The 21749-nt window shown below is 40.7% G+C and overlaps 1 protein-coding gene across 1 annotated transcript in view; it reads left to right on the top strand.

The window, feature by feature from the left end:
- Window positions 1-2660: 2660 nt before the first annotated feature.
- The window catches only part of LOC117460326 (melanocortin receptor 5-like), a 41926-nt gene continuing 22837 nt past the window's right edge, over window positions 2661-21749 (top strand). Inside the window, exons 1-3 of the mRNA XM_034101678.2 lie at window positions 2661-2745; window positions 20040-20269; window positions 20427-20533. Of these exons, the coding sequence (XP_033957569.1) occupies window positions 2739-2745; window positions 20040-20269; window positions 20427-20533 (344 nt within the window). The 5' untranslated portion in view covers window positions 2661-2738. The remainder of the gene's footprint in view (window positions 2746-20039; window positions 20270-20426; window positions 20534-21749) is intronic.

The following is a 21749-nucleotide window of genomic DNA, read 5'->3' as shown; positions in this document are numbered from 1 at the left end:
TCTCCATAGAATTTTGGAAAATAGCTCGAAATAATGTCTTTGTAAAACTAACCTGTTTGATAAATGCACGTTTTGTTCAGCCGGATAATATCCACATTACATACACATTTTTTTTTAAATCATAAATCTAATCGCCAGAAGCAAAATGCTAACGTTATGCTATAAACGAACTACAGCCGAGTACAGCAGGGTCGCACAACTTCAACGTCACGCCAACTTAAGATCGATATTCAAAAATACAGATTCTAAATTGTACAAGTTGAAGCGTTTGTTTGCAGTTTGCAAGAGCGCAGGTACTTGCTTTACTTTACTTCAAGCAGAACAGGGGCAAACAAACGTAGCGGGACATGATGTTGGCTGGAACCCCGGCGTAGCAGGTGTTGGCGCGACACCCAACAGGACAGGACATGGTGTTGGCAGGAACCCCGGCGGAAACCCCAACGGAACAAAGCAAGGAGTTGGGACATGAGTCGGCGGGACCCCCGATGAAGAAGGGACATGAGTCGGCGGGACCACCAACGGAGAGGGGACTTGAGTCGGCGGGACCACCGATGGAGAAAGGACTTGAGGGGCCAGAACTGGGGCTGGATCCATGGCTGCTGGGACCGGAACTGGGGCCGGAACCATGGCTGCTGGAGACAGAACTGGGGCTGAAACCATGGCTGTTGGGATCGGAACTGAAGCCGTAACCATGGCTGCAAGGGCCAATACTGGAGCCGGAACCATGGCTGCTGGTCCTGTGGTCAAGAACTGACTCCATTGCTCTCTTTTTTCTCTCGTCTTACAAGCTCCGTGGAATCACTTCCGCTGCTGAAGAGAAAAGGATGATAGTCAGGAGGCGAGGCCTCCTTTTATATGGTGAGATGCGCGCGCATTCGGGTAGGCCCGTCCCTATGCCGGCTACGTCTATAGAAGTCTCAGTGGGAGAATGCTCGCAGGGTAAGGTAGTACCCATAGAGTCCAAGGGTGGAGCCTGTGAGAGTTATAACGGGACACCTGGTCCGCCTATATGGCAGTAATCGCTGCTAAGTCCCTTAGCTGGTAGCCGCCACAACTATGTTGAGTGCCATGCTGGTTCGAAAATAGAAATGCAATCAACAAAAGCATTATTATACTTTTTTTCCCGCAAATATCCTTTAACTAACTGCCTTATTTGATAAAGAGGCATTGAGTCATTTTTTGTTTCTGGACACTTGTTCAAAACAATCTTTGTAACCACATCTTTGTATAATCTTTGTCATATTGCTGGAAAGTACTATGGAATGTCATGTTGTCTTCAGTCAGCCAAAAATGACCATATCTTCCCTTCTAAAATGGTTAAATGAATAATCTTAACAGCCAAAAATGACGATATATTCCCTTATAAAATGGTTAAATTAATAATCTTTTTCTCGAAGTAATGACAAACCTGTGAGTTGGATGTAGAAAAGTCAGAATCAATATAGATGTTTTTTATTTTAATGAGAATTCAGATTGAACATAGTAAAAAACTGTAAATTATAGTGTCCGTCCAAACTTTTTTTTTTCACACAAGCTAACCATGGCGGGTGGGGGCTCCGCGCACACAGTTTTGCACCTGAGTGAAAATATTTCTAGCACTGACATCTAGAAATGGAAAAGCAGGTTTATTGCTTATGGATTATCAGAAATCATTTCAAAGGGACACAGACACATTGGATTAACCTATGAATTAACTTCAGCAGCGTTTTTATCGTTTTAATGCCATTGAAGACCACTTTTGACCAGACTACGACACAGGTGAACCATGTTAGCGTTTTAGCTACCTAGCGCCACATGTTTTGATGTCTGTTCTTATTATTATCTCCGCGAGTTCATATCATTGAGTGATAATGTCTGCACCCATCGATTATGTGTCATCTCACGATGTGAAACGATGGGTTGGATGTGCAGCAAAGATAAATAATAAGGTTTTGTGGGTGAATTTCGGTGCAGTCATCTGTTAGCATTTTTCGCTCGTTGCTAATTCAGAGGCTCAGCGTCAGCGTTGTGGTTTTTCTTTTTAAATAAAAATTAAAATGATCAGTTAGATGAGTTTCTTCCCGTTACATGGATATAAAACATTCATAGTTTATTAAATAAATGAACATGCCCTCAGACACTGTTTCCTGCAAGATGTTGCGGGAGGGCCCCGGTACCAGGGTCTGTCGGGCTTAACAGGATAACAACAGCAATATCAGAACAAATATATCACTGTACAAATGAATAGCATCTCAGAGTTTTTGGGTTAAACCAAACAAACACATTAAAAGGTATGTGGAGTTGTCTGAACATATCTGTTATCTTGCTGCCCATTCTATTGTTCACCGCAGGGTATGCAGTTTAGAATGTATGCACAATTTCGCATGTTACAGCTACATTTTTAAGGTGGAGTTTCTCACAGTGTTTTCAGCAGGAGAAACAGAAGCTCCGCTCTTTTGGCTTCAGCTTCCCTCAGCCGATATGAGGGGGCGGTTAAAAATAGCTGGCAGTGGCTGCATGTCGTGTCCACACTGTCAGATCTGAGGAGGGAGTTCCTCTCCCTCCCTCCATTTCTCTCTCCCTCTCTCCCTCCCTCTCTCCCTCTCTCATTCTGTCTCTCTTTCTTTCACTCTCTCTCTCTCTCTCTCTCTCTCTCTCTCTCTCTCTCTCTCTTGATGAATGCACCGGTCTGATGCTCCATCGAGGCTCCATCCAGTCCATCTGAGCCACTTGTGGGAAAGATTTGAGTCACAGCTCCTATGAGAGGTGAGTCATTCTTTTTTTCTGTCTCTCTACTCATGATGAATTTCACAATTTCACCACCTCTCTGCGTTGTTACATTGGTTGTGGTAAAAACTGTAATTAATAGAAAAGCTGGTATTAATGGCCAGATTTGAATCTTGTGTGTGTTACTGTGTAGTGTAACGATCATTATTCATTATAATTTTGTCACGTGATTTTTGTATAGAAACTCCATGTTTGTCTAGTATTAAAACAGAGTGTGTATTGCATTTACATTCAGGGTCACATGGACGATATTCATGCATGTTTTTACAATGCAATGGATTTTCTACTTTTTTTCTTATTTATTTTTAATTAAAGATCAACTACTGACAGCTTTATTAAACACTGTAAATCATATTATTTTTATATTTATATTTTAATATAAATGTTTGAATCCTAAATCATCTGTGGAGATCTACCGGACAACCAACAGTTTTTCACAAACTCATAACCAATGATGTCTACTGAATAAATGGAATAAATATTTTATATACGTGTATATACAGACGGTGTAGAGTGTATATAAAACATTTAATTGTATCACAATACATCATCCTTCAAGCAACTTTATCATCAGTCTTGACGTCTGTTAAGAAATGAGGTCACCATGGTAATATGCATGCATTATGCTTCTGTAGCTATGATTTCACACTGCAGATAGATCGGGGAGAGCCTCCCTCTGAGCCGCTCTGCCACTTCCTCTGGAAACACAGAGTTACAGATGCTGTAACTGGCACACAAACCGAGCAGAGAACCACTCCGTAAAAGCTGATCACATATCAGAGATCACACCTCACACATTTAATGCATTTCACCCCAATAGTGCAGAAATGCTCTTCTTGCTCAGTGAAGTGTCTCTGTGATAATAGTCTGGAGAAAATTACAGTTTGCTTGTTCAGTCTAATTGTCACGATAATGATAGCCTGGAGAAAATGAGTAAAAGACTGGCAGAGCAGCATCAGAGAGAGGAGCTACCTTTTCACTGACTGACCTGAATCTAGTTCCTGATAAACACATCTCCTGCTGAGGGAATGTTAAAGTGGCAACATCTTTCTTTCATCATTAGCAGCATTTAGTTTGGTCTCACAGCCTCTCTCCAATATAAACTTTAGATATTGACACTCCATCACTGTCTACCAGTGAGCATTTTCCTAACAGGCAACTCAATAAAAAATACAAAAGTAAATAAGAAATATAGCTATCCACGGGTAGAGTTAAAACCAGAGTAATATTAAAAACAACATCGCAAATGACGAGGAAACTAAGGCAAAGGGTGAGAGTGATTCAACAAACAAAACAAATGCAGTGTGTCTGGTGTTAAATTCAGCGTATGATTTAGCTTTAAAATAAAGCAAAATAATCTTTCCTGCTGTTTTGCAATATTTTTCTCTGATATGTTTACGGTTGAGTATCACAGGCCGACAGTAGGTTTACTACAATAAAAAAATATATAATTTTTTTCTATGATCATTTCCAGTGAAATACTATCTTACAACCTATTTGAATAAACCTGTAGGTGAATCTTTTGGCAAGCAGAAAAAGCTTTATATGTGACTGAATGGTGATATTGCTGTTTTTGGGGCATCTGGGAGGCCATGTCACACTGTTTGTCATGAGTTGTCATGGCAACATTTGATGAGGTGGTCGTGACCATAATGTTTTGCTATCTTCCATGTCATTTTATGGACTCAGTCACATCATGAGATCAGCTGCATATAAAGATCTTCTTCTTCGACGGCTGAGAGGCATTCAGGTCCTCATTCACTGGCTCTACTGAGGATAGATGCAGTAAACTTTACCAGCTTATCAGAACAATTGTCATAAATAATTATTTAAACAAATACGTGTGTGTGTGTGTGTGTGTGTGTGTGTGTGTGTGTGTGTAGATGGCCTACCTGCCTGTCATCCTTCCATCTGTGCACAAACTTATCTTGTGCCCTCATTGGTCATGTGCGCATTCGTGTGTGTTGGAGGAGGGACTCTGTAAGGAAGTGGCAGATTTTCTCCGGTTGTGTATTTTCAAATTCTAGCGCCCTCGAGCTGGTTTCTCCGAAATTACCTACCCCACCTTTAAATATGGACATCATGCGATTAATCGCGATTGAATATTTGTAATTGACTGAGAGCCCTACTATCCCATAATTCAAGGGTGGTTTTCACTATAAGTAATGTTGGTTTTTTTGGACGGACCCTATAATTTACATTTTTTTACTATGTTCAATCTTAATTTACTTTAAAATAAAAACATCTATATTGATTCTGACTTTTCTACATCCAACTCACAGGTTTATCATTGCTTTGAGGAAAAAGATGATTAATTACCCCTTTTAGAAGTGAAGTTATTTGTTCTGGAAATGTCATTTTCGAGCCTGGAAACCTGGAAAACAGGCTCTGGGCTTAACTGGTTAAAGTGATGTTTAAAACTCAGTTAATGGACTCATTTTTTGTATATTGCTTCAGTTTATAATCGTAACGGATCGAAAAGTTCAGATACATTTTTCAATAAATGATGCGCTTCCGCAAACAACAACCAACATAATTATTACATTCAAATGAAGTACATTATTTAAGTTTACATTAACTTTGGATAATAACACGGGAGAAATTAGCAGAAGCGCTCTCTTTTCCTCTCTCTCTCTCTCTCTCTCTCTCTCTCTCTCTCTCTCTCTCCCTCTCCTGACAGCCTGTCAGTATCGTCTCATGCAGCTCACTGATGCTGCGTTCATTTGCTATTGCTGCGTTCATGTTCCTGCTGCTGTGTTTCATGTTGCTGCTGCTTGCCTGCCGGTGCTGTCCTTGCAAATGTCTATTGCAATCTCCGACTCTGGAACCAAATCATCATACGCAAGAAGCCGTAATAAATGCCTCATTCCCGAAACACAGGCTAGCTCAGAGCATGGTTCAGACGCCGCTGGAAAGAGCCACAGCTCCCGCACGACACACATTCAGGTGTCCCTTCCGTCCTCATCTGGAGTAACTTTTAATATCCTTTGGGCCAGAGGAAGTCCCGAGTTCTACGCCAGCTCCGGTAACAACCCCTCTCTTGTGTGTCAGCCAGGGCCGTATCCAGGATTTCCTAAATACCGAGGTCCAAACATGTTAGGGGGGTTCGGGGGATACCCCCCAAGATTTTTGGGATTTTCATGATCTAGTTAGGTGCTTTTTCAGTCCTGTGGGGGGGTCACACATTGGATAATATATTGATTTCAAACCATGTCAGTGGGCTGACAATGTCAGCATCAATTATTTTATAAAGAGTAATACATAAGAATCAGTTGATTGTTACTATGAATGATCTGGACATGCAGAAGAGGCTAAATTGATCACAACACATTGTCAACATTCACTTTCCATGTCTCTCTCCTTTCCATAACCTGCAGCCTCTCTTCCTGTTCTTTACTCTCTCTGTCCTCTACTCTTTCTCTTTGTTCAACCTCTCCCTCGTTGTTCACTGTTTGTTCCTCCTCACTTGTCTCCTCCTCACTTGTCTCCTCCTCACTCCATTTCGTTCATTTCACTCGTTTATTTGCATTATTTATTATTTAAATCTGTTTTGTTTGATTCTCAAAAGAGAACAAAGATGTAAGCAAATGGTGTTTTATACAATTGTATGTTATTATGACATCATAACTGCAATAGATGTATGTTGTTTTAAAATGATGCCTATTGTTATAGATAAATAGATAGATAGATATATAGATAGATGGGGTTATTAAGCCTACATTCTTCTGTGTGACTGTACCTGCAGTTCCTCCCTGACTTCCATCACTTTTTCTCTCTCTCTCTCTCTCTCTCTCTCTCTCTCTCTCTCTCTCTCTCTGCCTGTCCTGTCTCTTCCGTACAAGAGTGGAGCTTTGACTGACGAAGTCTTTTCATTATATCTGAGTCAGTGTAAAAAGAAAACAATACAATGTTATATCTTCAATGTTTTACTCAAATTGAAATGAAAGAAAAGCATTAAACGTTTGTTAAAAGGTAATCCTTCTGACATTGGATGAACGTAATTAACGTTAGCTCTCTAGCTAGTTTATTCACGCAATGTAAACCAAAGTATAGCCTATAGCTGCAATATAAGTTAGTGTGCATGTTGTCGGACGTCCACTGACTAACGTAGAGCGTTCACACAGGATCTGCTGGTCATATGATGTCCTGATGAACAGAAACACAAGCAGCCCACTGGACTCAGATCTCTAGATACCTCATCACTCCTCCGCCGCTCCGATACAAGTCCGGGCTGCAGAGGTTTGTTGATACATGTCGTCTTCTTCTGTTTGCTTTAACAGAGGCTACGTAGTTATGCAGCGCCCCCGTTGTCAGTAAATGGAAGTACTACAAAGAACCTCATTTAGTGCAATCCTTATTTTCACAAGCTCGGAAAATATTACCGAGGTCCGGACCTCGGTGACCTCAATGGTGGATACGGCCATGGTGTCAGCTAAGAGTCGCACTGTCTCTCGGTCGGTGGGTATTTAAACACCAAAAAAGGCAGGAGCAAGCTGACTCTTGCATTCCCAAAGTACTTGCCATCCTGTCCTACCTTCTCGAAGTAAAATCAGCGCTTGAAGCCTTTAATTGCACGATATATTCCTGTGAACAAACTCGATTTCCTCTACCTGCAATGTAAACAAATGTTTCTACTTCCACGTTCAACCACGTTGTGCCGCTGACGTCACACTCCCGAGGATTCTGGGAATTGGAGTCCCAGATCCAGCCACGAGTTCTTGCTTCCGGCCCTTGCAGCAGCAGTTCCTTAGGAATCGCATCTTGGCAGCAGTGGTGGCGCCAGAGATTTTCTCTAGGGGGTGCTGTGGGGTAGCTTGACGTTTCATAGAGGGTGCTCAAACATTAAGGGTTTCCCATTAATGCACCAGCGCTACAGTTGAATTTTTTACTGCAACACTCCCCACACGCACACACAGTGTACCCGCGACTAGAGATGTCCCGATCCGATCGCGTATTTTTTTATAAAATATTTTTATTATTTTATTTAATGTTACAAAACAAAAATGACCATGTTCACGTCTTAAAGTCATCCTGAGGACTTAGTTTTGGTTTAAAATGACACAACATCATGTATGTGTTGCTTTCTTTGGGCTTGTTTTCAGACCTGGTTGCTTATTTCTCTGAAATCTGGCAACAGAGTGGGCGCAGTGTCTAATAGTAGCAGTAAGCTAACGAGAGGCTACGTTCAGCTGGTGACTCGGGAGTCGGGACAGAGAAAATGTCAGGAGTTTGGAAGTATTATAAAATTGAAAGCGAAGGCAGTGTAACAGCCAGATGCAATGTTTGCAAGGCAGAGGTTCCGCGTGGTGGAAAGAACAGAGCTACGTTCAACACGACCAATCTAATACGCTACCTGAGAAACAAACATCAACAACAAGACGACGAGTACACAACGACCACTCAGGTAACGGCACTGAAACAACCGACACTTTCAGAGACTTTTAAAAGGAAAGAGAAACTGCCCCAGAACAGTGAAAAGGCCAAACAAATAACAGCCAAGATAGCTGAATTCATCGCGTTGGATGACCAGCCGTTATCTGTTACCTTTTTTTTCTCTTAATGCATTGCATAAAGATCGGATCGGGAAAAATCGGTATCGGCAGATTGTCAAAATCAAATGATCGGAATCGGATCGGGAGCAAAAAAAGGTGATCGGGACATCCCTACCCGCGACTTTTACAATGAAGGCTCGATAATCAGCACACGGCATATAGGTGTAAGCAGGGGTAAAGTGCAGTTTTTACAAGTGGGGGGGGGGACCTAAGCTCCTCTAGTGGGGTCTGGGGGCATGCTCCCCCGGGAAGATTTTTTTTTAAATATTGAAGTTAAAAGCATCAATCTGGTGCACTTTGAGAGCAACATTAAGAGATCTATGGATACATCTCTCAACACCCATTTGAAACAGAACTGTAAACAGATTTTCTATTTCTTTATAGATATTTTACAAATCACCCTTTTAAAACAAACCGTTTGAGACCCACTGAGATAACTAGAATAAAGTTAACTATCTAAACACTGAGAGTCCTTTACTTCACCTGAGCTGAGGTTATCTGAGACTCTCAGTCTGACAGGAGAGAGTTCTCCCTCCACCTTGTTGTTGAAAAAGCTCCTTATATCCATTAGCTTGGCTAGCTAGCACCAGATGCTAACCACAACGATGTCCGGTAGATACCCACCGGTGTGCAAGCTCTCTCTCTCGCTCGCTCACGCACGCACACAAAATGGCTCGTGCCACACACACACAGAGCAGAGCTTGAATGAAACACAGAGACCCAGAAGTAAGCTACTTGTACTCACGAGGCCTATTATGTACAGAATCCCTCTCGCTTTCAGGTGGTTTTGATTGAGTATCCACACGTGGACGTTTAAGGACTAAAAAAACAATAAATGTTTCACTTTGCTGTTAGCAAATAATTTGGCGCTCTAGCTAACAGGAAGTCACTCAAGTGTCACAAAGTAATTTAGCCTATGGGTAGGTCAAAAATCTAATGAGTGCTGGCCATTGGCCTAATCATATCACCTGTGTTGGCTTTATGTTTTTGGTCACAACTGTGTTTGTTTCACATTTGCATTGATGTAATCAATACTTTTTCTAATTTAATTTAGTAAAATTAATAATAATTTTCAAAACAAACAAAACAAAAAACACAACACATACATTGGGGCAAAAAAGTATTTAGTCAGCCACCAATTGTGCAAGTTCTCCCACTTAAAAAGATGAGAGAGGCCTGTAATTGTCATCCTAGGTATACCTCAACTATGAGAGATAGAATGAGAAAGAAAAATACAGAAAATCACATTGTCTGATTTTTAAAGAATTTATTTGCAAATTATGGTGGGAAATAAGTATTTGGTCAATAACAAAAGTTCATCTCAATACTTTGTTATATACCCTTTGTTGGCAATGACAGAGGTCAAACGTTTTCTGTAAGTCTTCACAAGGTTTTCACACAGTGATGTTTTGGGGCTGTCGCTGGGCATCACAGACTTTCAACTCCCTCCAAAGATTTTCTATGGGGTTGAGATCTGGAGACTGGCTAGGCCACTCCAGGACCTTGAAATGCTTCTTACGATGCCACTCCTTCGTTGCCCGGGTGGTGTGTTTGGGATCCTTGTCATGATGAAAGACCCAGCCACGTTTCATCTTCAATGCCCTTGCTGATGGAATGAGTTTGTCACTCAAAATCTCACGATACATGGCCCCATTCATTCTTTCCTTTACACGGATCAGTTCTCCTGGTCCCTTTGCAGAAACACAGCCCCAAAGCATGATGTTTCCACCCCCATGTTTCACAGTAGCTATGGTGTTCTTTGGGTGTAACTCAGCATTCTTTCTCCTCCAAACACGTCTAGTTGAGTTTTTACCAAAAAGTTCTATTTTGGTTTCATCTGACCATATGACATTCTCCCAATAATCTTCTGGATCATCTAAATGCTCTCTAGCAAACTTCAGACGGGCCTGGAGCCCTGGACATGTACTGGCTTAAGCAGGGGGACACGTCTGGCACTGTAGGATTTGAGTCCCTGGCGGCGTAGTGTGTTACTGATGGTAGCCTTTGTTACTTTGGTCCCAGCTCTCTGCAGGTCATTGACTCGGTCCCCCCGTGTGGTTCTGGGATCTGTGCTCACCGTTCTTGTGATCATTTTGACCCCACGGGGTGAGATCTTGCGTGGATCCCCAGATCGAGGGAGATTATCAGTGGTCTTGTATGTCTTCCATTTTCTAATAATTGCTCCTACAGTTGATTTCTTCACACCAAGCTGCTTACCTATTGCACCTTCAGTCTTCCCAGCCTGGTGCAGGTCTACAATTTTGTTTCTGGTGTCCTTTGACAGCTCTTTGGTCTTGGCCATAGTGGAGTTTGTAGGTGACCAAATACTTATTTTACCGAGGAATTTACCAATTAATTCATTAAAAATCCTACAATGTTATTTACTGGATTATTTCCCCCCATTCTGTCTCTCATAGTTGAGGTATACCTAGGATGAAAATTACAGGCCTCTCATATTTTTAAGTGGGAGAACTTGCACAAGTGTTGGCTGACTAAATACATTTTTGCCCCACTGTATGTATGCAGCTTCAGCAGTAGTTAGGCTTAAGTAGTATTAATAATCCTGTTTCAATCACATTAGTATGCATTAAAAGTGACAGGTGACACGCCCCCAATTATTCAAATGAGCTAAGTCCCGCCTCCCATCGTTCGAGATCCTTTGATGTGAGGGGGTACAATTATGTTAATGAGCTAAGTCCCGCCTCCCTTTTGTTCAAGATCCTTTGATGTGAGGGGTGAGGTGTTATAACAGGTAGGTGTGAAAAGCCCCCCTGTGTAGTGCCTTTGTTGTCTAATCCTTTGATGTGTTGATTAAGGCAGTCTCTTTGAAGTTATGCTGTCTGGCCCCTGTCCCCTCACACCCCTTTGTAGTCTAATCCTTTGATGTGAGGGGTTGAGATGGTATAACAGGTAGGTGTGATATAAGCCTCTGATGTTAATCTAGGTGTTGATTAAGGCAGTTTCTTTGAAGTTATGCGTGAGACTGTCTTCCCCCTGTCCCCTCAGAGCCCTTTGTTGTCTAATATAATTAGCGTTTGATGTTTGCCCTTTGATGTGAGAGTTGAGGTGTTATAACAGGTAGGTGTGATATAAGCCTCTGATGTTAATCTAGGTGTTGATTAAGGCAGTTTCTTTGAAGTTATGCGTGAGACTGTCTGCCCCCTGTCCCCTCAGAGCCCTTTGTTGTCTAATCTAATTAGCCTTTGATGTGTGCCCTTTGGTGTGAGGGTTGAGGTGTTATAACAGGCAGGTGTGATTTCACACCGGTGTGTTATAAGCCTCTGATGTTAATTTAGGTGTCTCTTTGAAGTTATGCGTGAGACTGTCTAGCCCCCGCCCCCTCACAGCCCAGGCCTCTCCACCCTTTCTCCACCCCTTCCTGTCACACGATATGAGGCCAGCAGATAGTGGGGGGTGGAAATAGATGAAAAAAGAAATAAGCTCAAACTAAATAACAAGCCAGTCATTTCCACTCACCAAGTCACCTTTAAAAAAAAAAAAAAATGGCCAAGAGACGCCTCGATATGGGTTTAATCAGCGAGACGCCTGTGACAACTTACCGCCATCCGTCCGGAGTGCCAATCAAGAAACGGATGCAGTATCTGTGCCGGGTTCAGACGCCTCCAGCCGAAGAACTTCATGAATAATGGACTCTGAAAAATGGCGATGTTTGGGGTTATGTATTCAACTATATGGCGAATGAACTGCATTTCTACAATCTGAAGAATGGAGAAGCGTATGGACCCCGTAGTGTTAAAGCGACACTGACCTCAACAGATTGGGCTGTGTTAACTCTGGTGTCTTCCAGAGATCTCCACGCAACCACTGTATCGGAAGAAGTAGTGCATCAAGAAACCACCGTGGAACCAGCGGTGTACAAGACATTTGCAGTAAAAAGCAAAGAAACGCAGACAGCATGCAAGATCAAAGAAGAGTTTGCACCGCTGCCCCTCAATGTGGAGGAAGAAGAAGGAGATATTCCCCCGCCACCAGAAGTAAGAAGAGTCCTGACAAGCACCGTATGGGAAACTAAAAGCGGACCATCGGGGCGATGGTATTACCACGCAAGCCGTTGGGTGACGCTGGGGAAGGACCCCTCTGATGATTTTGTTTTGGAGTATTTCAACTCTACATGCAGGGTTTTTCAGACATCCTTGCGGGTGCCTCTGACTGCTTGGCTGAAAACGATTGATGGAAAAGCTACAAAGCTTAAAGAACTTTTTAAACAGAGTCAGACATCGATGGACATTATACTGGTGAAAAAGACTCTCACTTTTGCAGAGGACTCCGCCTCCCACTCAACATAACAAGTCAAACCCTCCTCACCAGATAATTTTAAACTAAGGTCCCCTCAAAGAAAAGCATTGTGTTTTCTACCTATGTAAAAGAGCGTCGGGGTTGTCTTACGAAAATGTGTTATCTCTGTATCAAGATGATGTGTTTAAAAATAAATGTTGTGAAAAATACCAACGGTGTGAGAGACGTCATAAAGACACTCATTTTAACCACAGTGTTTGTTCTCTACAAATGTTTAAAGATTGTTACAAAATGTAAAAAAAAAAAAATACTATATTATGTGGATAGTATATTATTAGATACTTAAAAATGTTGTTTTTTCTGTTTACAGTAGAGACCCTGTGTGCAGAAATCTACTCAAACAGAGTACTTCATGGTAATGGTCAGCTTTTTAAACACAAAAGTGTATCTTTCAGTAACTTTCTGAGAGAATGTAAGCATAAATCTGAAATAGCCTCAAAATAACAAACTGCCATTAAGAGTCAGATGCTTGACGAAATCTAATAAAACAGAGTACTTTTATGGTAGTGGTCAGCTTTTAAAAGGAAAAGTGTATCTTTTGCTAACTTTTTGAGAGAATTAAGCATAAATCTGTCAAATGTTCAAAACAGCCTTGTTTCACTGAAATAGCCTCAAAATCACAAACTGCCATTAAGAGTCAGATTCTTAACGAAATCTACTGACACAACGTACGTCATTATCTACTTTTCAGCTTTTAAAAAGAAAAGTGTATCTTTCGCTAACTTTTTGAGAGAATTAAGCATAAATCTGTCAAATGTTCAAAACAGCCTTGTTACACTGAAATAGCCTCAAAATCACAAACTGCCATTAAGAGTCAGATTCTTAACGAAATCTACTGACACAAAGTACTTCATTATCTACTTTTCAGCTTTTAAAAAGAAAAGTGTATCTTTCGCTAACTTTTTGAGAGAATTAAGCATAAATCTGTCAAATGTTCAAAACAGCCTTGTTTAACTGAAATAGCCTCAAAATCACAAACTGCCATTAAGAGTCAGAATCCTAACGAAATCTACTCAAACAGAGTACTTCATGGTAGTGGTCAGATTTTATACACAAAAGTGTATCTTTCAGTCACTTTCTGAGAGAATTTAAGCATAAATCTGTCAAATGTTCAAAACAGCCTTGTTTCACTGAAATAGCGTCAAAATCACAAACTGGCTGAAACTGTACAGTGAATTGGAGAAATTACAGCACAGAGTTTTCTACTATGACACATATAGTATAATCTCTGTGACAAGACAGGGGCAGTCTCCAGTACTTTCATGGTAGTGGTCAGCTTTTAAAAAGAAAAGTGTATCTTTCGGTAACCTTTTGAGAGAATTAAGCATAAATCTGTCAAATGTTCAAAACAGCCTTGTTTCTCTGAAATTGCCTCAAAATCACAAACTGCCATTAAGAGTCAGATACTTTACGAACTCTAATAAAACAGAGTACTTTCTACAGATGACTCCTCTCACTCAACGCAATAAGTCCCACCCCACTCAGCAAATCATATAAAACTAAGGACCCCACTAAGACGACCGTCGAAAACTAGCCATGGATCTGAGAAAAACCAAGTCTGATGTAGCCTCCCCTTATTATCACCAGGATAACGGATATGGGCTTAATGACTGGATGTTACAAAGTAGGGGAGAGGATGTTCCCGAAGAAGAGCTCTCCTCTATATCATATCCATGTAAGGTCTTTAGGACAAAAGAGGACCATGATAACATGACATATGAAGAATATCTTTCTTTAAAAGATGGTATTATAGATAACCTTTATAGAAACAGTATATCTCATACCACTCGCCAAGATCGCAAACGACAATTAGCAGAAAAGAAAAGAAAAAGTAAAGAACAACGAAGAAAAAGAAAAGGAGAAGAAAAATGAAAAGCAAATGCAGAATGCGAATGAAAAGAAAAGGGGCAAAAGGACGGAAAACGAAAAAGACAAAAAGAAGGAAGGTGAAAAGAAAAAGGAACAAAGTGAAGAAATGTAAACTAGAGGATGCTGATGGTGTTGTAGAGCCATTACCGGATCATAATAATCTTATAGATCATCTACCGCTAACCGACTGCTGCGAATGTGTTGAACAAATACCAAAAGCAATGGCAGAGCTTTGCTTCAGTATAATGAGAGAAAAAGCGAGATACTATGGAATTGCCCAAATTGCCAGAACATGTATTAAAAGACTGTTGGAGGATCTCTATTCTAGTATCGGTTGTCATTACATCGAAGGATACGCCAAAACGTGTGACGACATAGACAAAGCTTTTGAAGACAATTATATGGTACCTGTCCTTACAGCTAAACAAATCCTACGCCAGGTATTCAACAGACCACAAGAAGCACAAGAAGCCCCAGAAAGGATTACATTCAGAGCTAATAATGGTGAAACCGAAGAAGAAGCAAAGCAGATTATAATCGTTAGTGAAAGGATAGAGAATTTGCATGTGATGTTAATGCATTTATCTGATATAAAAAATGCATTCGTATACTTCCAAGAGACTCCTAAACATCTACTTGGGCTGTGTGAATTGAACGATAAACCGATCACTGTAAATGAAACGCGGAGAGAAGCAGCAGTGCAAATCGTTAAGTCTATTACCTTGTATGCACTACGATATTCACTTGGTAAAATGTAATGTGTTTTTATGAAAATGTGTTGAATATTGTGTTTTCAATTAAACAACCATTACAAAATGAAAATGTGTTTTATTTTCTGCTTTCATATATAGTAATAGTATTGTAAACGAAACATTTAAAGTGTATCATGTGCTCTCATTGTATGCTCTGTTTTTGACACAAAGATCCATTACATCTCAAAACAGAGCATACAATGAGAGCACATGATACACTTTAAATGTTTCGTTTACAATACTATTACTATATATGAAAGCAAAAAATAAAATACATTTTCATTTGTAATGGTTGTTTAATTGAAAACACAACATTCAACACATTTTCATAAAAACACATTACATTTTACCAAGTTAATATCGTAGTGCATACAAGGTAATATACTTAACGATTTGCACTGCTGCTTCTCTCCGCGTTTCATTTACAGTGATCGGTTTATCGTTCAATTCACATTGCCCAAGTAGATGTTTAGGGGTCTCTTGGAAGTATACAAATGCATTTTTTATATCAGATAAATGCATTAACATCACATGCAAATTCTCTATCCTTTCACCCGCAACGATTATAATCTACTTTGCTTCTTCTTCGGTTTCACCATTATTAGCTCTGAATGTAATCCTTTCTGGGGCTTGTTGTGCTTCTTGTCGTCTGTCGAATACCTGGCGTAGGATTTGTTTAGCTGTAAGGACCGGTACCATATAATTGTCTTCAAAAGCTTTGTCTATGTCGTCACACGTTTTGGCGTATCCTTCAATGTAATGACAACCGATACTAGAATAGAGATCCTCCAACAGTCTTTTAATACATGTTCTGGCACTGTCGCCAATTTGGGCAATTCCTTAGTATCGCGCTTTTAATCTCATTATACTGAAGCAAAGCTCTGCCATTGCTTTTGGTATTTGTTCAACACATTCGCAGCAGTCGGTTAGCGGTAGATGATCAATAAGATTATTATGATCCGGTAATGGCTCTACAACAACATCAGCATCCTCTAGTTTAAATTTCTTCACTTTGTTCCTTTTTCTTTTCACCTTCCTTCTTTTTGTCTTTTTCATTTTCCGTCCTATGGTCCCTTTTCTTTTCATTCGCATTCTGCGTTTGCTTTTCATTTTTCTTCTCGTTTTTATTTTTTCTTCGTTGTTCTTTACTTTTTCTTTTCTGCTAATTGTCGTTTGCGATCTTGGCGAGTGGTATGAGATATACTGTTTCTATAAAGGTTATCTATAATACCATCTTTTAAAGAAAGATATTCTTCATATGTCATGTTATCATGGTCCTCTTTTGTCCTAAAGACCTTACATGGATATGATATAGAGGAGAGCTCTTCTTCGGGAACATCCTCTCCCCTACTTTGTAACATCCAGTCATTAAGCCCATATCCGTTATCCTGGTGATAATAAGGGGAGGCTACATCAGACTTGGTTTTTCTCAGATCCATGGCTAGTTTTCGATGGTCGTCTTAGTGGGGTCCTTAGTTTTATATGATTTGCTGAGTGGGGTGGCACTTATTGCGTTGAGTGGGATGAGTCATCTGTAGAAAGTACTCCGTTTTATTAGATTTCGTAAAGCATCTGACTCTTAATGGCAGTTTGTGATTTTGAGGCTATATCAGTGAAACAAGGCAGTTTTGAACATTTGACAGATTTATGCTTAAATTCTCTCAGAAAGTTACTGAAAGATACACTTTTGTCTTTAAAAAGCTGACCATTACCATAAAGTACTCTGTTTGAGTAGATTTCAGCACACAGGGTCTCTACTGTAAACAGAAAAAATATAACATTTTTAAGTATCTAATAATATACTATCCTAATAAAGACAGTCACCTGAATTAATTTTGTCTCCAGACCTTTTTTTTTTTTACATTTTGTAACAATCTTTAAACATTTGTAGAGAACAAACACTGTGGTTAAAATGAGTGTCTTTATGACGTCTCTCACACCGTTGGTATTTTTCACAAAATGTATTTTTAAACACATCATCTTGATACAGAGATAACACATTTTCGTAAGACAACCCCCGACGCTCTTTTACATAGGTAGAAAACACAATGCTTTTCTTTGAGGGGTCCTTAGTTTTAAATGATCTGGTGAGGAGGGTGTGACTTGTTATGTTGAGTGGGAGGCGGAGTCCTCTGCAAAAGTGAGAGTCTTTTTCACCAGTATAATGTCCATCGATGTCTGACTCTGTTTAAAAAGTTCTTTAAGCTTTGTAGCTTTTCCATCAATCGTTTTCAGCCAAGCAGTCAGAGGCACCCGCAAGGATGTCTGAAAAACCCCGCATGTAGAGTTGAAATATTCCAAAACAAAATCATCAGAGGGGTCCTTCCCTTATCACCAAACGGCTTACGCGGTAATACCATCGCCCCGATGGTCCGCTTTTAGTTTCCCATACGGTGCTTGTCAGGACTCTTCTTACTTCTGGCGGCGGGGGAATATCTCCTTCTTCTTCCTCCACATTGAGGGGCAGCGGTGCAAACTCTTCTTTGATCTCGCATGCTGTCTGGGTTTCTTTGCTTTTTACTGCAAATATCTATATATATAATATATAATATGGTTTCTTGATGCACTACTTCTTCCGATACAGTGGTGGCGTGGAGATCTCTGGAAGACACCAGAGTTAACACAGCCCAATCTGTTGAGGTCAGTGTCGCTTTAACACTACAGGGTCCATACGTTTCTCCATTCTTCAGATTGTAGAAATGCAGTTCATTCGCCATATAGTTGAATACATAACCCCAAACATCGCCATTTTTCAGAGTCCATTCTTCATGAAGTTCTTTGGCTGGAGGCGTCTGAACCCGGCACAGATACTGCATCCGTTTCTTGATTGGCGCTCCGGACAGATGGCGGTAAGTTGTCACAGGCGTCTCGCTGATTAAACCCATATCGAGGCGTCTCTTGGCCATTTTTTTTTTTTTTTGAAAGGTGACTTGGTGAGTGGAAATGACTGGCTTGTTATTTAGTTTGAGCGTATTTCTTTTTTCATCTATTTCCACCCCCCACTATCTGCTGGCCTCATATCGTGTGAAAGGAAGGGGTGGCGAAAGGGGGGAGAGGCCTGGGCTATGAGTGGGCGGGGGCTAGACAGTCTCACGCATAACTTCAAAGAGACACCTAGATTAACATCAGAGGCTTATAACACACCGGTGTGAAATCACACCTGCCTGTTATAACACCTCAACCCTCACATCAAAGGGCAAACATCAAAAGCGAATTAGATTAGACAACAAAGGGCTCTGAGGGGACAGGGGGCAGACAGTCTCACGCATAACTTCAAAGAGACTGCCTTAATCAACACCTAAATTAACATCAGAGGCTTATATCACACCTACCTGTTACAACACCTCAACCCTCACATCAAAGGGCAAACATCAAAGGCTAATTAGATTATACAACTCTGAGGGGACAGGGGGCAGACAGTCTCACGCATAACTTCAAAGAGACTGCCTTAATCAACACCTGTTATAACACCTCACCCCTCACATCAAAGGATCTCGAACAAAAGGGAGGCGGGACTTAGCTCATTAACATAATTGTACCCCCCTCACATCAAAGGATCTCGAACAATGGGAGGCGGGACTTAGCTCATTTGCATAATCGGGGGCGTGTCACCTGTCACTTTTCATGCATACTAATGTGATTGCAACAGGATCATTAATACTACTGGCTTAGCTTTGCATATATTAAAAACAAGGGGAAATAGCTAGCCTGCTTCTATTTGAAGGTAACATAATATGACTTCCAGCTCCTCTGAGTCACACATATTAACACGTTACAATAAGACAATATGTGTGACAGTGAGGTTGCTCGGTCCCCAGTTCTAAGGAAGTCCCAAAGCTTAGTGTGAATGCACTGTAGTTCTCATCCTGTGTGTGTAATTGATTGATTACTTGATGTCACAATCCCTAACGTTTCTGCTCTTCAGTGCTGTGGTTGATCTTGGAGACTTTTAAATAATGTGCCTACCATGACAGATTTTAATTTGAGTGCCTCAAGGCAAGGCAAGTTTATTTATATAGCACCTTTCAACACAAGGCAATTCAAAGTGCTTTATAAACATAAAAAACAATAAGAGCATTAAGAAATAGTGCGGCGAAAACACATTATAAAATGGCATTTAAGAACAGTCATTAAAAGCAAAGAGAATACAATTAACATAAAACAAACCTATATATAAAATACATGAATAAAAGTTACAGCGCAGTGTGAGATATGAATAGTTCAATTAAAAGCATTGTTAAAAAGAAAAGTCTTCAGCCTGGATTTAACACCTAGATTTCAGGCATTTTATGTTGTTTTAAACATTGCAGACTGAAGCTCAGCGCTGACTTTTATTAATTCCTCATTGGTTCCTCAAGCTAACTGGTTTGAACTGCTTATCACACAAAAACAAGAATCAAAGTTGTTTGAAGGGAAAACAAATCAATTTGAGTTTTTTAACAAAAGAGAAATATATAGGCCGTTATATAAATAAAGGCTGAACTCATATTTTAGTTGGAATGCGGATACAGCATTCCAACTACTCCGACACATTTTTCAATCTTATTACTCCGCCGGGTTATTTTGTCCCTCTTCTGCTCCCATATTCCACATCGCAGAAACTCAGTTCAAACATCGAAACGTTCAGTGTCGGTCGGGAATCAATTGCTCTTACACATTACATTTCAGCATAGCAGTTCAGCGTCAGCTTTTCAGCATAAAGCATTCCCACCAGCAATTTCTTCAGGAATTGCATTCTCTAGTTCACATTGCACTGTGAACATTGTGATGTTCTCCTTTGCAGCCTGCTTGGGAAATGTACCCCACAAACAAGCAGCAATGATCTGGAGCAGAGCCGCGGCAGGCATGAATCTGTCTGATGAGTCCTCCTACCAAGAGGAGGGGCTGCTGGGTAACTCCACCTGGGCCTACTCCAACTATCACCAGAACTACACCCTACCCCCCCCACTGCTACCAGGAAAGACCAGCACCTCCAAACCTGCAGCGTGCGAGCAGGTCCACATCGCAGTCGAGGTATGGACAGGGTTCTACTGAACATCAATTTGCAGCATTTTTCTTACTCTTTCCTATCTTATTAACTTTGCTATTTCCATTTTAGGACAAGTCTTCTGCTTTTCTGCTCATCTACTCTAACCTCCCTCTCTGTGACTCTGTGTTCTGCTCTCACCAGGTCTTCCTGATCCTGGGTATCATCTCCCTGCTGGAGAACATCCTGGTCATCACAGCCATAGTAAAGAACAAGAACCTCCACTCACCCATGTACTTCTTCGTCTGCAGGTGAGAGGTTCACAACATATGATCTTAGAATCAAAACTCTCTTTTTAAGATTGACATGTGCCAGGTCTGCATGATTAGTAAGTAGGTGGATTATTAAACGTGCGCCATTCTCCAGTGTTTCGGATAAAACATTTGAATAGAGAAACTATTTCATAAATTCAAAATCTATTTCTCTGCAGTGCTATGTTCTTATGTGGGTGCCGATAAATTCATTGAATGTTTTATGTTTCAACAGTAGCCTTATGTTTAGTTGTGTTTCAGCCTCTTTGAAGCTATTGCATAGTTAAATCAATTATTAAACAGTTACCTAATTCACTTCATCCTGGTGCCTGACATGATTTGGGTCAACGCGGAAAATCATGTGGCCCCCGACTGAACCCCTGCTTTCACATCACTTTTGAATTGTTGTGTAATACTCCTATATCAAGAGAAATTGATACACAATGAAAGAACAACACAAAGTGAGACGATAAGGGCCTTAAAGCTCCCATGTCATGGCCATTTCTACTGATCATAATTCCATCGTTGAGGTCTACTAGAATATATTTATATTGTGCAATTTTCCAAACTGACATTGGTTTCTCATACAGCATCTCTGTATACAGGGTTTCCCACACATAGACTATACTTGGGCGGGCCGCCCAGGTATATTAACGGCCGCCCAAGTATATTTCGCGACCCATTTAGGTTTTGTTTTTTTTATAATTTTTTTTTATTGGTCCGTGACCACGACGCCATCTGCAATCGATTAACTTGTGGACAATGATCCCTCGCTCCCTTGCTCTGATCTCGCCTCCTTCTGGCCTGTTAAGTGGCCTGCCTCACACAGGGTGACTGGCTGTCCACATGATGTGGCCTGCCGACATGGCCACTGTCATAGAGATCATAAATCAAAGCCCTTGATTGGTCTCTGTGTGTCATTCAAGCTCGAGATAACCTGAGGTGAGGTAAAGGACCCTCTGAGTGTTTAGATAGTTAACTTAGTCTAAGTTCTCGGTGGGTCTCAAACGGTGTGGTCACCATTTATATAAACACATATTTCCATTTGAGAGGGTAGTGGTTAGTCTAATGCAGGGGTGGGGCCGTATACGGCCCGCGAGACCATTTGGTATGGCCCTCGAGGTAATTTATAAACACACGCAAAAAAGAAAAAAAATTAAGAAATCTAGACCGCAAAATAATTAAACAAGCGAGTGCCTTTTTTCCTGGCAACGGT

Source organism: Pseudochaenichthys georgianus, chromosome 16 (assembly GCF_902827115.2).
Source record: "Pseudochaenichthys georgianus chromosome 16, fPseGeo1.2, whole genome shotgun sequence".
In the NCBI taxonomy this organism is placed as follows: Eukaryota; Metazoa; Chordata; class Actinopteri; order Perciformes; family Channichthyidae; genus Pseudochaenichthys; species Pseudochaenichthys georgianus.
The sequence above is the reverse complement of the archived record's forward strand: the minus strand, read 5'-3'. Positions and strand labels throughout refer to the sequence as shown.